Source organism: Ruditapes philippinarum, unplaced genomic scaffold, assembly GCF_026571515.1.
Source record: "Ruditapes philippinarum isolate M1 unplaced genomic scaffold, ASM2657151v2 ctg553_1_1_1_1, whole genome shotgun sequence".
Classification (NCBI taxonomy): Eukaryota; Metazoa; Mollusca; class Bivalvia; order Venerida; family Veneridae; genus Ruditapes; species Ruditapes philippinarum.
The window spans coordinates 576,664-596,709 of NW_026852589.1; the positions used below are offsets into that span (position 1 = coordinate 576,664).

Below are 20,046 nucleotides of genomic sequence, written 5' to 3' on the forward strand. Positions count from 1 at the left end.
AAACGAAAACTCATATTGATTATATTTTAACGATGTATTTCTACTACTAAAACACTTTCATTCTAAGGAAAATATTTAACATGACCGTAATGAAACAAGAAGTTGATGAAAGCAATAGTCTCTTATATCATTGAAATAGGATCGCAATATAACCAACAAAGCTATGATGGGGATAGTATCATATATTTCGGTTTTTTGTAAGTATTTTTTTACCAGTGACATTAGGCGGACACCTTTTAAAACTACATGGATCGAAATGAGTTCAAGAAAACCAAATTTGGGAAACAATGTATTAAGATATAAAATTATTCGCGATTCAATTAACACTTAACACGTTATGTGCGATTAATGGATGATGTTACAGTTTTAACACAAATATTTCTACAACATATTGTGACCTCTTTTTGGGTGGGTGGTAAATGCCGTTTGTCGCATGCTGCTTTAAGATATGAATAAAGGTTTACAGGTTCTGTAGAACAAAATGTTTATAATATACCAGAATTCAAAGAAATATTTATGTAATTGTTAAGTTCCAGAATTGATTTTACAACAACATAATGGCACCGCTTGAATTACGATTGAAAAATATTTTTTTCTACATATTCATAGTATCTATAGCTAAATTGACACAGACATCACAGACATTCTAAGGCTATAACATATTGTTTATTTCAAAAGATAGATAAATTTATACGTGTATACGATGAGCATTTCTCTTTTTTGTCATTTAAGTTTATATGTGTAAAAAGCCGTAAAACGGACATTACTGAAATTGAAACTTTAAAGGGTCGTATTTCTTGAATGTTGAATTCTCTGCAGCCTATTGTTAATGAGAGGTTGCATTCATTACGTACTGTCGGATATTACTGTACACATCACCGATATTTAAACTGACTATTTTACGACATTCGCTATTCGGACCATTGCCAAAATACAGAAATTGTCAGATTGTATTAATCGATTCGATGAGTTTGATTGACTCGCTTACAATAATTTTGTCATTTTTCTCATGGGCGAAAATCAGTTCTGATATTGACAAATATATATAAAAGGCAATATTGTAAAATCACGAGTAAAAGAACATCTTACTTTACAAAACTTTGTATTGTAGTTGACAATTTTTATCCATACACTTCTGAAATAAAAAAAAATAAACATGCATAAATAGCTTCATAAAACAAAAACTAGTAATAAGTATAAAAATGCGATAGATAATATAACCCGGAATTTAATAGGTGTATTGCATTCCGCGAATCATTCATTGACCATTTGTTTAAATGATTGGCATTTGCATAACTGCGCTTTGTTGCCTAGCATACAACCACTGTACGCACATTGTAAGAACAGAGCTGTGCGATTTCATTCACTTTATTTTATCTTACATATATTTTGCTTTTATTATTTTTTTGAGTTATGTAATATATAAAACTAGGAAAATTTTTTACTTTTCATGACTTTAATGATTTGATTACACATAAGGCTTATACAATTGCACATTATATATTGTCTATCTTTAAGGACAATTTTTACCTACAAAGCGAGAAATAACTCTGCATTAACCTTTTCTTTAAAGCTGTGATATATCAAGTGGTAATGGGCTTCCAGTCAAAGACAAACTAATCTCTATAATTATCAGTTTACCGTCATCAGAATAAAAAGAAACCATTTTAAATAGCAAAACACTCGCTCTTTGCAAATCATGAATATTTATGATAACTTCTATAACTTAATCATTTAAATTTTGGTTCCGTTATCATGTGTATGTTCTCCTTTTTTCTTTGAGTAATAAATTCGCAGAATATTTTCTTTGATTGTTTGATATTGAAATAAAAATATATAAAAAGTATAATAGTTTCGTATACTGACATCGCCTGATATAGTAAACATTTTACTTGCGGACCGACAAGTATCTTGAAAAGATAGAATGTAGTCGACCATGTTAGGTATATGTATTAAGAATATCTAAATATTTAAAAACCTTAATGGATATAATGATTGTCCACTATATAATCCGTTTTAGCTCTCCAACAAATAACTGCAAGCTGAACATTATACGTATTAACTCATGTGAATTTAAATGATGTTGTATTTATGTATTCATTTACTGTAATTATTGAGCTACATTTTTAACTGAGCAAGAATATAATGATGAAAAGGAAAACGTAATAAAACGAAATTTCGGCATATCATTTTATCATAATTTTTTTTTCAAATTGATATCTTTTAAGCCGGCCATTTTAGATATGAAACTGTCCAGAGGCAGAATAACATTAAATGCAGCTCGCGGAAATAACAGACCGTCTTTATGATATACAAATATCATCATAATGGAAATTAATAAGTGAAGTAAAAAGAATCTTGTAATCATATTTTTTTTTACCTTAAGCTTGTAGCTATAGAAACATATTTCTGTCTTTGTTTTACTTTATCTTACGAATGTTTTTAATATCTTATCAAAGCGCAGTAAGCGCCATATTCCTGTAGAAACTAGCTCATAGTCAATAAGTGTCTCTAGTAAAAGCATATTTCCGAGCCATTGATCGAACAATTTGATTTCGTTGCAAATGAGACATTGCAAGGTTGAAAGATGCCCTTAAAGGTGAAAGATGCCCTTAAAAGCAGTACACAATAATAATGACCGCATGTTGCGCGTGTCTCATATACCATATATTAAGCAATATAGGCCATTGCGTCTGCATGATTTCGTAATGTGGTCAATACCTTTTCTGTGTAACAGTTGTTTAGAAATACCTGTATACAGAGCAAATGTCTGCAATTTTCATGTAATTTTGCTGATTTCAATGTCTCCAAGGGATAACTTTTTATTCCAGATATTGAGGGACATGATCTAAGATTTTAAGAAAAGTAAAACGGTTCAACATTCAAGCAATTTACACGTGATGTGTTTGATATGACTGATCTTGCAATATTTATCACCATATTTTGTCAGCGTGTCTAACGCATAACGGCCAATTTTTGCATCTTTTGACATCTTTTTTGGTGGTGTACGTGGTTTGTAGATGCCGTTTGTAATGTGTAAATTACTACGCTTGTTCACAAAATTATTAGAACTCTATTTTATTTTCAAATACATTCTCAAAGTTTTTATGAAAATTAGCATGAATCTGGAGACATGTTGCTTTTATTTAGGGACTCGCATAAATACATAGCAGACAAGTGTCTTTGTGCCATCGACCATTTAGCCTTTGTCAGCTTATATGTAAATTATACTTTTCCAGATTCCATGGCAAACAACCCATTAGCACATTTACAGAATTTACGTAATTTTAAATAGCATGTCGTGTGCATTAAAATCGTTGTTGTGTGGAACAAGAAATTATTCATTCATTCGAGCTAAAATAAATAAACACAATTACTTAATTACTTAGTGGTTCCTATAAACGTGTACTTCCAATGTGTGCTTTGTTCTTCACCGGAAGTTATTTTGTATTAAAAACTTACTGTTGCACCGTAAAATATTACTATTATTATCTTTATCATAACAGCGTTTCATTGCTTGGTTTCATAAAATAATTTTCACATCATTTTTACGAAATTTGAAAATTATTAATTAAAACTGCTTGAAAATTGTATAAATATTAACAAAATAGCAGTTCTCAATAATATCACGAGTTGCCGCTTGCCTATGATTAACGTGAGAAAAATTGTCACGATGCGCTCTTAGCACCTTTCTATCTTTTGATGTTAACTTTTGTTTTTTTATGATAATGTCTATTTCATTTTAGATAGTTGTATAATCTTCTTTACACAACAGTAGCTTAAAATAGAATGATCAAAGACATATTATAACGCAATTATTAAAGTGCATTAGAATAACAATTATTTTTGAAAAAGAAATAATGTCTTGCTAAAATATGTACCTTTGCTTGTTTTTAAGAACATACGTCACCTTTTGTACTTTTAGCTATATAAACTGTCTAAATACGTACTAGATTTAGATATAGTTTCAGCCGAAATAATCATAAAAGAACTTTTTATAAGATTCTGTTACTATTCTCTTAAATGGCATGGTAAACACTATTTTGTAGTTTCTTACGAACGTCTCTCTAAGCCTATTCAAGCATAGTATTCTCAAGCGTGTGTGTTATATGGCATTGTATTTCTGACAGATATTCCATGTCAATAAATTAAAAGTTCGTATAAAATAACTTTGTCAAAGTCGATCAGCGACTTTATTCTGTAGACAATTTGATTTAATTTTGATATAGACTTTTACGAGCAAAAGTTCAACAACAGTTTACACTGTTCCTGTTTAACATTGCGCATTGGAGTCTTTTTCACAACAAATAAATAAGAAATTAAGAAATGCGTCTTGTTATGGTGACTTAAACTGCTCGTAATTTGCAAAACAGTGTTAAATATGACTGTACACATTACCATTATATATAAATGTAATTATAATTTAGCAATTAAACACAAATGGTTTTGCAATCAACTTTGCTCTTTGCATTAATTAAGATGTAAGACATTGTATTCTGAAACTAAAATAGAAAGTAATTTGCTATTAATATTTTGTTGTCACTTCTTGTATTGTTATTGTTGTATCTAAAACTATATCGTTCTGTTGCGCATAAATGGACAGTATGTAACGTTTGAAGCTGAAAGGAACTCAATTTATGTCCCAAACCCTATCCTACAGTTGTTTACGTGAGCAAGATACTTTACATTCATTGTATTGTACACATTGGTTCTATGATTGGATTCGAGATTGTTATCATTTGCTTATAATTTTCAGCACAATTGAACTGAAATCAATTCGTATACATTATTAACGACAATTGCTAATATAAACTGACCGGGGCTCATTATGTTCTCAAATATAGAACAATTTCATAATTTTAATATAAATGCTATTGTTTGTTAAAAAGTGAAATAGATACTCCGGAGAAAGGCGATACTTGCCGTTGACGATAAATGACAATGAGGCACCAAAATTAATAAGTTACAATAAACAAAACATGAACTGCGTTTGAAAAGCAGAAAATACTCAAGGAAATACACACACTCATTAAAATGAAGAAAATGTCAAAGCAAGAAAGACGATTGAGTAAGTTCAGCAAAATAAAAACCTTCATTTTACACTTTCATTTTACACCTGGAATTCTTGATAAGCTAGGAGCCCCTAAGGAGACGTTTTCAGCACTTTTTTTCCAGGAACTGAATTCGTTTTTTAGAAATAATCATTCGTTATTCGAAATATTATTTCGTAATTACGAAATATTAATCTTTTTACGAATTACTTCTTCGTAATAACGAAATATTATTTCGTAATTTCAAAATATTTATTCGTTATTTCGAAACATTAATTCGTTTTTTACGAAACATTAATTCGTTTTTACGAAATGTTAATTCGTTTTACGAGATATTTATTCGTTTTTACGAAAAATGATTCGTAGTTACAAAATATCAATTCGTAAAAAAGAAATGTGCTTTCGGTATTACGAAATGATAATTCGTAAATACGAAATAATGTTTCGTAAAAACGAAAAAAAATTGTTCTAGGGTTTCAAAGAGTTTTGGTAATATTTATAAAGAAGGCCTTACAACTGGTTCTTGACTAAATATTAGACATGTAAATGCAATATAAATAGTGATTTTTTTACTTTCCAAATTTTATAACATAACACTATCGTTTTTAAATTAAAATAATTGCCTGTCAATAGCGGTGCCGCCACAGCCGAGACAGTACACGCGCTAGGAAAATTTTGTTAAAATGGGGGTGCGATGCTTCAAATACAAACACGGACATTTGTTTCTGTTTCCATTTGTCAATATTATTGAGTTTTCAAATAAAATATTTTTTTAAATAATTTTATGATCACACGGTGTCCATTCATAAATTTTAAGGAAATATACAGTTTTAAGTTTATTAGATTAGTGAAAATCTGGAGCCCCCCTTTCAGCTTTACTAAATTAAAATTTACATATTAATAAAACAGTTATTATATAACATGCTTCTTTTTTAAAGAAAAATATCAGAAAAGATTAATTGACTCAACAATTAAAACATTGCTGAGGGAAACATGTATTTTACAATGGAGAAGGAAAAAGAGGATATTTTGGATTTAGAATGACTTCTCACTTAAAACCCCTGTTCACTTAAATATTATAACTTGAGAACAATTGGCTTATAATCGTAAGGTTAATCCAGGCTTGTAAATGACCCCTTTGTGAGATTAGTAGGGTTTTGTCAAACTGAAAATGACCTTAAATAAGATTTCGTAGAAACGAATTAATATTTCGTATTGTGTAAAAAAGATTTATTATTTCGTAAAAACGAATTATTATTCCGTAAAAAGAATTAACAATTCGTAAAATAGAATTATTTCGTAAGAACGAATTAATATTTCGTCATTACTAATAAATATTTCGTAAAAACGTACTAAATGCCGGGAAAATGTCGAAATTGTGACCTTACGGGTTCCGTACTTAGCCCACATACGTTTGGTACAGTTTTTATTACAAATATACAAAACGTTTTATATTATACGTCCTCAATTATCCAATGTATAACGAACGTTTTAGTGTCCAGTTTACGAAAGTTAAAACAAGCAGATGTTGTCTTTTCTACCTTAAAAGATTTTAAGCAATTCTTAAAGCATTGTTTTATATTTTAAACAGTAAAATTATATTGTTTTTATATTATGGTCGACTCTTAAAAACGTTACAGCATAACACATTCCTGTCATTCAACATTGAAACAATAATTTACGTTCACACACAAAAAAGTGTTCCGGAAATAAAATAAAACGGTGCTAAATTAAGAAGGATTCACTCGTTTAGCATTACTTTGGAGCTACTTGGCAAATATACAAACATATGTATTTCATATATAAGCATTTTGGAGTAACTATATTATTCAGTATTATTTTGGCCCTAGGCAGCAGACAATATTATCACCATCGATTATTTTTCAAACAAGATAGTAAAATATGTTGTTGCTTTTGTTGCTTTTACATTTGTATCAAACGTATGAAAAAGAAAGATAATGTTGTCGGATAGGGTACTATACTACGATAATAATGTACAACACGTTGTGTCTGGTTTATACGTCTATTCAAAACTACTAACGTTTATATTACAAAACATAGGAAGTGACGTACTCTAATGTCACGCATACATTGGCGTCATTTCATGGCGCATGCATATGAGCGCAATTCCCAACATTCTGGGGGCCGCAAAATGATAAATTATTAAAATTAATATCAGTTAAATTCATCAAAATCTTACAGATAACTCTTTTCTAAAATACATTTAAATAAAAAGTTATTGTTTTAAAATAACACAAAAGTCTCTCAATTGATAAATCATATATCTATAAATGTTTATAGTCTGTGTTCGCGAAATTGTAACATCAATAATAACTGTATTCCTTCCCATTTCTCTTAAACGTTTCTCTATGAACGCTTCATGTGGGGTGCTTGATTGTAAAGTTGCAGCCTGTGCTTGATTTGTGGGTTGATATTCGGTTGAAGATTGGGTTGACTCGCTAGCACCGATATTTAGATTTGAATCTGGACTACTTTCACATAGACTAGTGTGATGTTTTCTTTTACATTTGAAACACTTGTAATTTTATGGACAGTTAATGACTTGGTGGTCTATATTCAAAAAATTAGTACATAAATGTTTATTTCTTATAATGTCTTTTCTAGCTCTCACATAAGTTACTTTTGTACAGTTTTTTTGTATTGTGAAATTCGTTGCAAAATATACACTGTCCCTGGTCATCAAACGTTTCGCGTGCGGTATTCTGTGTCACGTGACTTCCGGTTCCTGTTTTCTGTCTCGCGTTCGTGAAAAACGACGCTGTAGTTCTATAACATGTTAAATCATCTGTAGCCTGCCCGGCCTCCTTGATATTCAGTTCACTGTATAACGCTCTTCGTAAAGTTTCTAAATAACACTTATCGCCGCCATTTCTCGTGCTAAACTCTTGCGAATTTCTACCGGAAGTTTGTCTATAATGACTGGTACTAAAAGGGTACCATAAGTATTTTGAAATTGGCCTAGGGACTCCAATCCACTGATGTGAGCTTCTAATTTGTCATACTGTGTAGAGTATTGCTCGGGGCTGGCAGATTTAGAAACGTCTGTAAATACGCATGAATGATTTTATGAGACTGTCCGAACCTCTTTTTACGCTTGAATGTAATTTGCATGCATATGAGCGCAATTCCCGACAAATGTAGAGTATTATATGACAATGAAAGCATTGTTAATCACATATCTAATATCTTAACAAAAATTGGCCTCACAAATGGCATAGTAGCATTAATGTCGTGCCAACAATAGAATTTCGATATCTACTCCTAGCTAACCTCGATAAAGTCACCATGAATGCATCATTAATTAGCAAATCCGCTAACCTTTTCACCTCCTTAAAGATGTTGAAGAATGTTTTTACACATTATAAAATAATGTTTATAAAACGGATTTACCTAGAAGATTAATTCCTTCTGACAATAAGGTTTAATTAACTCTACTAATGTCGTGAGATTGGAAGTTTATACTCGTATTCGGGTAATGACAAATTATCATGAAAACATAGCGCTCAGGGAAATGTTTTGACAAATATGTCTTAAGGAAAATCGTTGAAATGCACGATTTTTTTAACATGTAGAAATTTATTCCAAATCATATACTCATTTTGTTCTCATATGAAATCTACTGGCAAATATTTCACAAATTGCACTATAGTTAAACAAACTATTCATAGTAAAATTGCATTATAAACGGTAACCTAAACATTTTTAGAGTTTCCTCTTTGATAGTAATTATTGCAGAATATGCGTGATTTTGATCTATATCTTCAATATTTGCAGGAATCGTACACATTGGCTTGTCAGCGTGAATAAATATTTACTAATCAAAGTGACAAATAAATCTAATTTGGCTGAGACACGTATTCTCGGAGCATATATCTCTATACGGAATATGTCAAACCAAATCAATCAATTATAAAAATGATTGATTTTTAGGCGGCAGATTCTGGTAGCATTTTTCAAGGGAATTGAGTGTAAAATGCTCTACTACGAACAGTTACCTAAAAGTGTTATAATAAAATTTAAAACAGTAATTGCGTTTTGTTTTCAAGTATTTAGTAGAATATCAAAAATTATCTATCGAAAAAGTTAAAGACAAAAGCCTTTAAAAAGCTATTATCTTTAACTTTCAGTCGCTTTTAACCACTTTTACTTTGTTTACAAATTGCTACTTTTGTAACAAATATTTCAATTTCAGAGCATATGCCCTTAAGTGAGGTTATAAGCACCACATATCTTAGATTATTACGTCATTAAATCATCATTTATGAAACATTTGCAAGGACATGCAACATGCCAAGATATGTACCAAGAAACCCTATATGTGTGTAACTATACCAATCTTTATAAACCAAGTGACCCCGTTGCGGATCCAATTTTGTCTCCTCTTTTTTATTTATTGGCGTCCGCGCCGAAGAGCGGCGCCTTTTATGTAATGAAATCAGATTTTGTGAAAGGGCGACAGCAACTTCTCGAGCCTTTTATAGTTGTTCATAATAAAAGCCGATCATTCCGATCGGTATGAGGGTGCTTGATTATTAATTAGTCGCAATATGTATAATGAATAGCGAACTGGAGAATTTCGCAATGCAAACATTTTCAAATTAAATAACCTTTTCCGTCAATAAATCGAGCTATTCGGGGTATTTTTATTTATCATTTTGTAGTACACAGTGGTAATTATGGTATGTTATTCCGAAAGCTGTAAATAGAATGATGAGTTGATGACCTAAATATTCCGAAAATCTATTTATAGAGGGATGTACTCCTGTCGGTAATTCCCGGTCTCTCCTGGTCTATTTTGACGACCGGCGAATAGTACCACACGTTTATTGTCCGGTCTCTCCCGGTTTTGGAGTAGATGTTTGATATCGTTACAGAACAGAACAAATTATTAATATTTTACAGATAAATAAGCTTTTTTTTCAAAATGAATGTTTGTCACTTAGTTTGGTTACAATAATTAATAAACACTGATCAACTCTCAAATTTATTGATTATTATTATTATACATAAACATACAATTCGGAAAAAAAACCAACAACACAAATCGCATGTTTTATTTTATCTATATGAGATAAAAACAATAATGTGTACAATAATTGAGAAAAAATGTACATTTTTATGGCATTAATATGACACTATCAACTTTGAAACAATTTATTTAATTTGTTATTCGTGTATAGTAAAGATGCCGAGGAATTATTCAAAGTTACAAATCAGATTTTATGAATTATTCAATTGATTGATAATTCAAAAAATGATAAAGAAAAATACAAATGTACATGTATATGGTCTAAGAATAAACAATATTATATTTTGAAAGATTAACCATAATTTACTGACTTTTTCCCAGTTAAGTTTTGACTTATAATCGTCGGTCATTATGACAATTGAATTCTTAAAATAATAGTAAAAGTAAAAACTCAGTATTAAAATAGTGCATAAAACACAAAAAAGAAAAGAAAACAATATTCATAAAATCTGTATTTTTTTATAAAAAAATATTACAATTAGTGTATAATAAACATTTATGCTCAACATGATCAGCATGGTAATATAACTAGTGTCATATTGTTACTAAGTGTGAACAGATACCTTAAAAGGGGGTCTTCGCTAATAGCGATAACATAATAAGGGACAATTACACAAGTGTGGTGTTGATTATGCGTTACTCATATGGATTATAAATGATTGTATACATGTATATCCGTTGCTATTAATAACCACGATCATTAAGAAATAACAAGTAATATTCTAATTTCTAGCATGCCAATCAAAGTTATAAATAATGAACAATGTCTTTCTTTCGTTCGTTCATTCATAAGTGATATACAATTCTGGTAAAAACCAATGAACCATTGAACAGTTTATAAGAATATCTTGTCATCATATATCTACTAGTTCATCTGCACCTGCTGCATTTCTTGTTTGGACGCCCTTTGATGCTTTGCATCAATGCTTTTCTTGTATAACTTTTGAAGAGGACAAGGTTATGCTATCTGCTAAATATCGATGCTCTGCTCATTTCTGATATGAAGATTTACAAAATACATTTGAAAGCAGCATGCCTCCAAATTCATTTTAATTTTTAATGAAAAAAATGCAATTGATTAAAAAATATAGTAAAGCGAGCAAAGAAATTAATTTACATATTGCGAACAACGCCGACAATCCACTTGAATTACCAAAAAAGAGGTCAAAATATGCAAAATTAACCCTTGCTGTGTAAATAACGCAGTTAAAATATGTTGATTAATGCTATAAAATTCAGTTATTAATCACACAAAACATGTACATTACTACTTAAATCTGGATTCGTTTTATTTCTGTTAAAAACTCAAGTTCGATTTTCCTGAAATTGTTCGGCTCATCTGGAGGCATGCAGCTTTAAGCATTTTTAGCTCTAATATAAGTTGTTACCTACTTATGAGCCCACTTTTTATAAAACGTTTGTAGATTATTGTTGACACAACCAATTGACACAAAAATGATACATTGCAATCGTAATGGCTAGCCCATTTGGCTACACATTTTAACAACCTTGGAGGATGTGTACAAAAATGCATTTAATCACAATAAATCAATGTCAAAATACACTAATAATAAGTATAATCCTGACATTGATATGAACAGTCTTATTGAAGAATAAATGTCAGTTTCTGTTGATAAATGTATGAATTAACAAGTGCTATATTCCGGCTAATTCCATATCGCTAGGTTGGTGTCAATACAGTTAATCCCGGCCCTTCAAGTAGACTGGCAGGTAGTGCCCTACAAGGAGCGTTTTGAGACTCAAAGTGAAAGGACATTCATCTTATTGTCAATATGTCCTACCAACTGAAACTGAGATTACCGGCTCACGTCATTTTCTTGCCATATATACATTTTATTGCATGAAGCAGACTTAATGTTTAACTTATATTTATTTTAATACTATCTATAAATTAAATTATCAAAAACCAAATGTCTTATTTATGTACTTCATATAGTTTGTAAAAACAATAGTTTAATTTTAAAGGGGAAAATTGAATCCTCTTCAATACATAGACAAGTCTATGTAATTAGCCTGCCAATTCACTCAATTTTACGAAAGGTGTTTTGATAAAATTAATCGATCATATTTGTTGCAAAAATGATATGTTCCTCGCTTGTCCGTTTTATCATGATGTAAGAATAAAATCTTTAAAACCGTATCATTATCACTGGCCATCATGATCAACCAATAAATTTCAAAACTAATGTCTGATACTTTTTATATGTTTAACCTTGCGAGATACTAATATTTCGAAGGTAAGAAAACAAAAGTGTACGCGATGCACTAGTTTGTTATATGTCCACTGTATAATAAGCGGTTTTTAGTATTTTCACATACACACATGAGCGTAATCAAGTATTAATTATTTTTCCTAAAAACTTTGTAATCAGTACCCTTTGCTGTCAGTACATTTTGTCACGGTGATAGGGCGTTTACCACAACTTTTCCGCGCAACGTCAAAATATCATCCTTCTGACCGAGACACCGTATATTTCTGTACAAAATATTAACGGCTGGATATCCAAATTGCAGGTAATAGCTTACAAATCATCTTACTGCTGGACATTGCAAAATTATTCTAATTGTTTAAGTATTCCATCGAATTTTTGTAACAATGTATTGTAACAAAAAAGAATTCACAAAAATTTACATACTTTGAAGAAATATTGTTTACAAAAGATCGTGTCTACCTCAACCTGACTAGTACTTGTCACTAAAACACGCGTTATAACGACGATGTATTTGTTCTATGACCGAATTAGATCGTATATATATTATGGTTAAGCATAAATTCAAGTTCCATACAAAATTGTGTGTTCCTATTGTAAATTTTAGGGAATATATGTTGAAAAAAGGACTATTGACCCGAATATTGGAGCACCGTACAACGCTGAATTCAAACACCGTAATCTTGTTCCGTTAGACCGATTTTCTTTTGCACCATACTTTATAAGTATCTGTAGAATTATATAGATATTCTTACAAATATGTTTTATTTGATGGAATACTGTTTACTTGCTGTTATGTTATGTTGCTGTTATCACATGTTATTTTATGGAACAACTTCTGAAGGTCTGATCTATATAAATAATACCAGTTAGATGGTTGCTATGGTATCTATGGAGATTTGTAAGTCTTTTCTTTTTCTAATTCATTCAAACATGGAAGAATCAATCTTCGACCGAGGTTACCAAGCATTATGTTTCTTTCAATTAAATACAAATTCAATATCAATATCATGTCAACATTTCATTTTCAAACAATTCTAACTATTTAATTCATACATTTCAACACATTTCTTTTAAGTTTCTTAAAGTAAAACATATCTTACCAGGTGCCACTGGCTGACCTCTATTATATAAAATTATAAAAATATATTCTATAAAGAACGAACATAAAGTTGATTAAGATAAATACAGCATTCAAAGTGTTCTATGAAGAACTACTGAAGTTAACTTTATAATGCAAAGCTTGAAAATAATTTCTGCTTTAGAAATGAAATGTAAATTGCCCATGCATAAAATGATATGAAATCACTCACATCCAATCACATTCTTACTTTAAAAATATACAAGATATTTATTGGACATCACTTATCAACACAGGACATAACAAAAGACAGTTCAACGAGCATAGTAACTCACAACAAGAACAAGACATTACCCATAATTCTATAATGATGAATGAAAATGATGTCATGTGATTATGCCTGAATGAATGAGAATGTACAGTTAGTTATTCACTACAGTGATAAAAACTGTGTGTGTAAATATAGGATGAGTATACAGATAGGTATCTACATATATATTTAGCATATTCTTTACCACATGTGCACATGATTCTTAAACTCATTATCTGACACATGCATACTGCTAATTATGTGCACACACATATTACATTTGTATATAAATTTGTCTTCATATACTATCATATTATCTAATTATTGTAAAAGTTTAGACTGAACATTGAAAATTGTATAAATATTGAATCTAGTTCCTTAAATCAGGTACGTAAATTAAATATACGTACCTGCATAAATGAAAAATGGGAACTTAAGAAGTCAGACAGTAAAAGAACTTGTTCACTTGTTCACATTAATTAACATGTATTTTAAGCCAACTTAATGTTTCTAGCAATTATGCATGAATTTGAAATAGTGTTGCCTATCACAAAATTATGAAGTAATCAGAAGTCATCTAAGACATGTATGTACCCTTTGCATGATGTAAAGGATACAACTCTTAAGCCCATATTCATTATTATTATTATAAAGATAAACATATCAATGTCACCACAGGTAACACATCAACAGTATCAACAGTATCTAATGAAGTTGAAGTCATTCATCCAGAAAATGTAAATGTTGAAATAGTGCAGGAGGTATGTGTTAATGGACCATTTATACAACTCAGTATTTCCCTTTAAGAAATAGGATTTAACTTTCTTTTTCAAATTCATGAAAAATCAATATATTTTTAAGATTATACCAGCAAGCTGGCCTATTTCAACGTCTCTTGCTTTATGATTGTGTAATAATTAACAGTACTAACATAAGCTTAAATAACAATGTATTTTCTTTCTAAAATTCTTGATTTTATTGAAAATTTAGGTTTTTATCTCTCTTTTTGCATTCCTTTCCACTGCTGCAAATAAAGAAAAACAGGACTTGGAATAAACTTAATATTTCAGACTAAAACTGATAACTCAGACATGATCAGCCAAAATAAGAGACAGCAGACATGTTATAAGAACCAGAAGCAGAAAAAGTAACTATAATATTTTTACACTCTTTTATTATATCCATGATAATTGCATAATTTCTTCAAAGTTGTTTTGCCCACTAATGCATTAATATCTCTGTAGAGTGAATGTAGACTTAATACTTAAAGCTATTTTCAGAGCATCATCTCTTTTTCTGATTACCTATAATTGAATTTGTAAACAATATCTGAGCTCTCATAAGATCTTCCTTTGCAAAATGTTTCAAAGAATTATTATTATAGTTACTGTAAAGGAATTTTTACTTTTCTAAATCAAAGTATATGACTGTTTTTAAATACTTGTTTTCTTATGTAACTAAAAATCAGTGGTATTAGAATATTTAGAATACATTTTTTATGTAAAGAAAGTGGAATATGTTATTTCGAAATTGTAATACAGCATATACATACGGAAGACGGACAAAAACCAACACATCAAAACCCCACACCCACCTAAAAATTTTATAGAGTGGACAAAACCCCACAACTTAATTTTATACAGTGGACAAAACCCCACACCTTCAATTTTATAAAGTGGACAAAACCCCACACCTTCAATTTTATAAAGTGGACATAACCACACACTTTTTATTACGATTGTGTATGGTCCTTTGACTGACAATAAGTCAAAGGACATTGTTGACACTTTGAAAAATTTTCAATTTTGCCGTGTTGTGCTTTCTTTAGGGATTCTGTTTTTATCTAATTAATGCTAATTAAGATTAATGAATATTAACCCTTTGATTTATATATACAACAGTTTGTAATATTTGAATGCTTATCCTTTGAATTTTATTTAACGGTTTGTAATATTTGCATAGTGTATGATACTCTTTTATCATTTAATCATATTGTAAACTGTAAGCTGAAATTAAATATAACATACCATTAATTATCATGATCAAAACAAATGAGTAAAATAATTTAAGTAACTATATCAAACTTTAGTAAATATTCTGTTTTATTCTTTTCTAACAAGATCAAAATCATATGAATTGTATGGTTTTATAACAAACAATTAGGTGTGGGGCTATGTCCACTATATAAAATTGAAGGTGTGGGGTTCTATGAAACTCAGATGTGAGGTTTTTTCCACTCTATAAACTTGTGAGGTGTGGGGTTTTGATTTTTGGGGTTTTGTCCTACATTCTACACATACATGTGTATAAAACATTTGAATATTGTTCTTGATATAATCAGGCGAAAGGTAACACAAGAAATGGTTTGGGAAGCCCAGCTTCAGTTCTTCGAAGAGCAGAGTGAGACTGAAGTGATGAGAAGGCAGCTCATGGATGCCAAAGAAAATTTTTACAAAGAAGCAACAGCTGCATTGAAGAAATCCAACGCTTTCTCAGATATTTTTCAGTTAATAAATGCAAGCAAAGAACCATGAAAGGTAAATATGTAATTTTTGCTATAGACTTAAAGCAGCATGGCTTCAGGTTCCTGTGATTTTTCATGAATTTTTTGAAAATCTACATAAAAAATGTATTTTATCAACTGAAGAAAACAAGTTATTTACACATTGCAAATAGCATGTTTAACCAATTATTTTTAAATACAGGGGCACAATACCCTTTTTCTGAGTTAGAAAATGGTATGTTTTTAAAAAAATCAGTTATTTTGCATAGGGGAATTTTATTATTGAATAATGGGTTTTTTCTTAAAACTTTTCGATAATTCCAATAATGTTTTGGTTCACTAGGAGGCATGCAGCTTTAAAGTCCACAACAAGATATAAATTTTTATTGTTTCTATTTTTCTTCAAAAGTAATGTCTGGTTATATATTCACTTATATGATTGCCTTCCTCTGGGCTGCTGGTTGGGCTGGTTCCACTGTGATATCATCTGTGAAATCAGGCTCCCCTAACATGATTGCTATGGTGTCTAGCACATCACAGGCAATAAATATCTTACTGGCTTTCTCAGGAGTAAGTCTAACCTCTTAAGAAGTATAAAATACTGTGTACATTCAGTGAATGATGGAAATCAAAATGAGATATTTTTAAATGTGTATTGTTTCAGAAGTCATTAACAAATTTACAAATTCTTATATGTTATTGAATTATATTCAATTTCCTGTTACTAAATGAAATCATTTTTTCTTATCTTTATGTTCAATTCATAATGTTGGTTGAAAGAAAATAATTTTGTGCGGCATTAAACAGCTGAAATCTAGGTTCTACATATGATTTAGAAAAAAAATCCAACAGCTAATACAGTGTACATATAATATATACCTCTCCATGTAAAATTCAAAATCTCCTTTTCCAACTTCCAAATGCCATTCCTACAGCAACTCTTGTTTTACAGTGAGCTCTGTTTTAACGCTCCTTGCAGGGTGTGTCAGAATTTCTGTATGGTGTCATCAGGTATTTCATACAAGCATAACTGAAATGTAATGGATTATTTTTACAGGGAATACAAACATATACAGATAAATAGAAGCATTCAAGATAGTAAAGACAAGACATGTGTTATTAAACTTCATACCCACTGTCTCCAAGGAGTACTCCATCACCAAGTTGCCTGAAGTTTCTGTCCAGGTGTTGGCACAGTGATGATGACTTAAATACAAAGCTGTCATGGGCTGATCCTAGCCATTTAGCATTTACACTTGTCTTATGAATTTATCTTAAAAAATGAAATTCTTTAATGGATAATTATTTAGATAGAAAAATTGCATGAGTTTAAGTTCTCTAATAATAAAATTATTAAACCTTCTGGCAAGTATGAAAGAGTGTATGTTTGTTTGTTCTGCATGATTATGCTATGTTTCACACAGGAGTAAGAAAATATTTTCTGACTACTGTGTGTGATACATGAGCATAGTCTTACAAAAGAAACAATTTCTTTATAGTTATGCATAATTAGAAAAATACCCTTGTCACAACTGTTGTCATGAAGTTCTGGAAACAAATGCATGTAAAATTAGATAACCCATATGCCAAAGTTCACAAAAAATTATTGAAGTCTATAGTCACATCCTGTACTTCACTGGTTAGTAAAAAATGATAATCAAGTTTTATCCTATAAGTACTGCATTTATTTTCATCAACTGGTATTATGGTATATATTACAAGAGTGGCAATAGTCACTAGTGAAATGTGATAATTTTCTTTCCACAGGATGAAAATAAGTCCTGTATTTATAGAATTTTGTTATATAGTAGAATAATACAAATTTGTCTCTTTTTTTCTTTTCTTATTACATGTCACCAGTGAAAATATGGAAAAGCAATTATATATTCTGTCATATACTTTTGTTTGCCCATATTTGGGTGTCTAAAGGAAGTTACTTGAAACATAAGAATAAATAATTAGTAACTGATACACAGACTTGAAAATATGCATAAATTTACATAATAATCTTAATCTCATGCATGTAATCTTGTTGGCATCTTATAATGTTTGCGTACACCCTTACAAAGATGCAATGACATTAATAAAGTTGTATTTTGTGTGATTTATGACTTGCACAAAAATCCTTAGCATAAGTTTCAAAAGGGTAATATACAAGTACCTAATCAGATAAATTAACACTGACCAGCCAATAAACAACTTGATAAGATTAGTTTCTACCCAGGCATTGTCAAAATAATATTTGAACATTAGAATCAAGATTTAAGTGCAATAGGAAGACCTTATATCATTAATTTTAGAGTGCTCCTCCAGTGATCATGTCAAATTGTGAATGGTTATATCTGAGCTGTACATACATTTAGTAGTTTTAAACCTGAGACCCCCTGATGATATAAGCAATATAAAGGGAAGCAACTATCAAAACACAATACTAGACGACAAAATGAACAAAATAAATGCTTAAAATAAATGCTAAATAAAAGGAGGAATATTTAAATTACCTGAATGATCAACTACTCCCATCACGTTTATCGACGGAAATCGCTTTCTATTGATGTATGCTCTCTGTCTTTCTCCACCAGGCTGGATTATCCGGACATGTGTCCCATCGATACATCCAATGACATTGGGAAATCCGGATACTCGATAGAAAGAACTTTTATTCTGTGAGGTATCACTTGGCCACTTTATGTACTGGTCTGTAATGTCGCAGAGGGCATTTGTCACCGAGGCAATGGTTCGGGACACTGTAGATTTATCTCTTCCAAGAGTATCCCCAACAGTTTGCATGAAAGAACCGGTAGCATAATACCTTAAAGCTATAAGAGCTTTCTCTTTGACACTTAGAACATGCAAGCGTTCAGTTTCAGATTGTAATTTGTCATGCAAAATTTTACATAGGGAATCAATTCCATCTGGAGAAAATCTGTACCTTTCCCGGCATTCACGAGGTGTCAAATTATCATTAAGGTATGTTGTGTTTTCTCTATATTCCTTTTTGTGTTTGGTAGTTGTCACAGAAACAAACAAAGCAGCCATTTTGATTTTTATTGTTTACCACTAACAAAAAAATTAATTCAAAGCCAATGTTTTAAAAAAAAGATAACGCGGGACCAATTTTGACCCTATTTGGCTATTATCTGAATAATTTTGGTAGAGGTTCACTACGCAATGTTTCATTCCAAATATCTTTTCTCTAGCCGTTGTCAATTCAGAAAAGATGTTTCAGTTCATTTGTTAAATGTTTTGACGAACCAAGTTTTTACACTTGGGACAAAAGTTTAACAACTTTGGTAGAGTTCAAATAGATGATATTATAAGCCAAATATCAAAGCTCTAAGACTTTCAGACATGTATTATTATTATTTTTACTATATGCACATAGAGAAAATAAATGAACACCACCGACGTGACCAATTTTGACCCCAGGGCTATAATTCTGGTAAAGGTTCACTACTCAATGTTTCATACAAATATCTAACCTCTAGCCTTTGTCAATTTAGAGAACATGTTTTTTTTTATGTTTTTACTACATTGTATATACATTTAAGAAAGCCTATGACCCCCGGAGCGGGGCCTTTTTTGACACTAGAGGCAAAATTTTATCAATTTGGTAGAGTACCTACAGATGATACCATGTACCAAATATCAAAGCTCTAAGCCTTGAACCTTCAGACAGGAAGACATTTCAAATTTTTGCAATATGTGCATACTGAAAATCAATTTTGACCCAAAGGCTATAATTTGAACAATCATGATAGAGGTCTGCCAGACAAAGCCTTCTACAAAATATCTCTGCTCTAAGCCTTGTGGGTCTTTA

General features: G+C 30.6%; 1 protein-coding gene across 1 annotated transcript; it reads right to left on the reverse strand.

Annotated features, from left to right (window-relative positions):
• Positions 1-18,698: 18,698 nt before the first annotated feature.
• LOC132717923 (putative nuclease HARBI1) lies at positions 18,699-19,265 on the reverse strand. The gene has a single exon (XM_060701510.1). The coding sequence runs from the start codon at positions 19,263-19,265 to the stop codon at positions 18,699-18,701; it is 567 nt and encodes a 188-aa protein (XP_060557493.1).
• Positions 19,266-20,046: the final 781 nt, after the last annotated feature.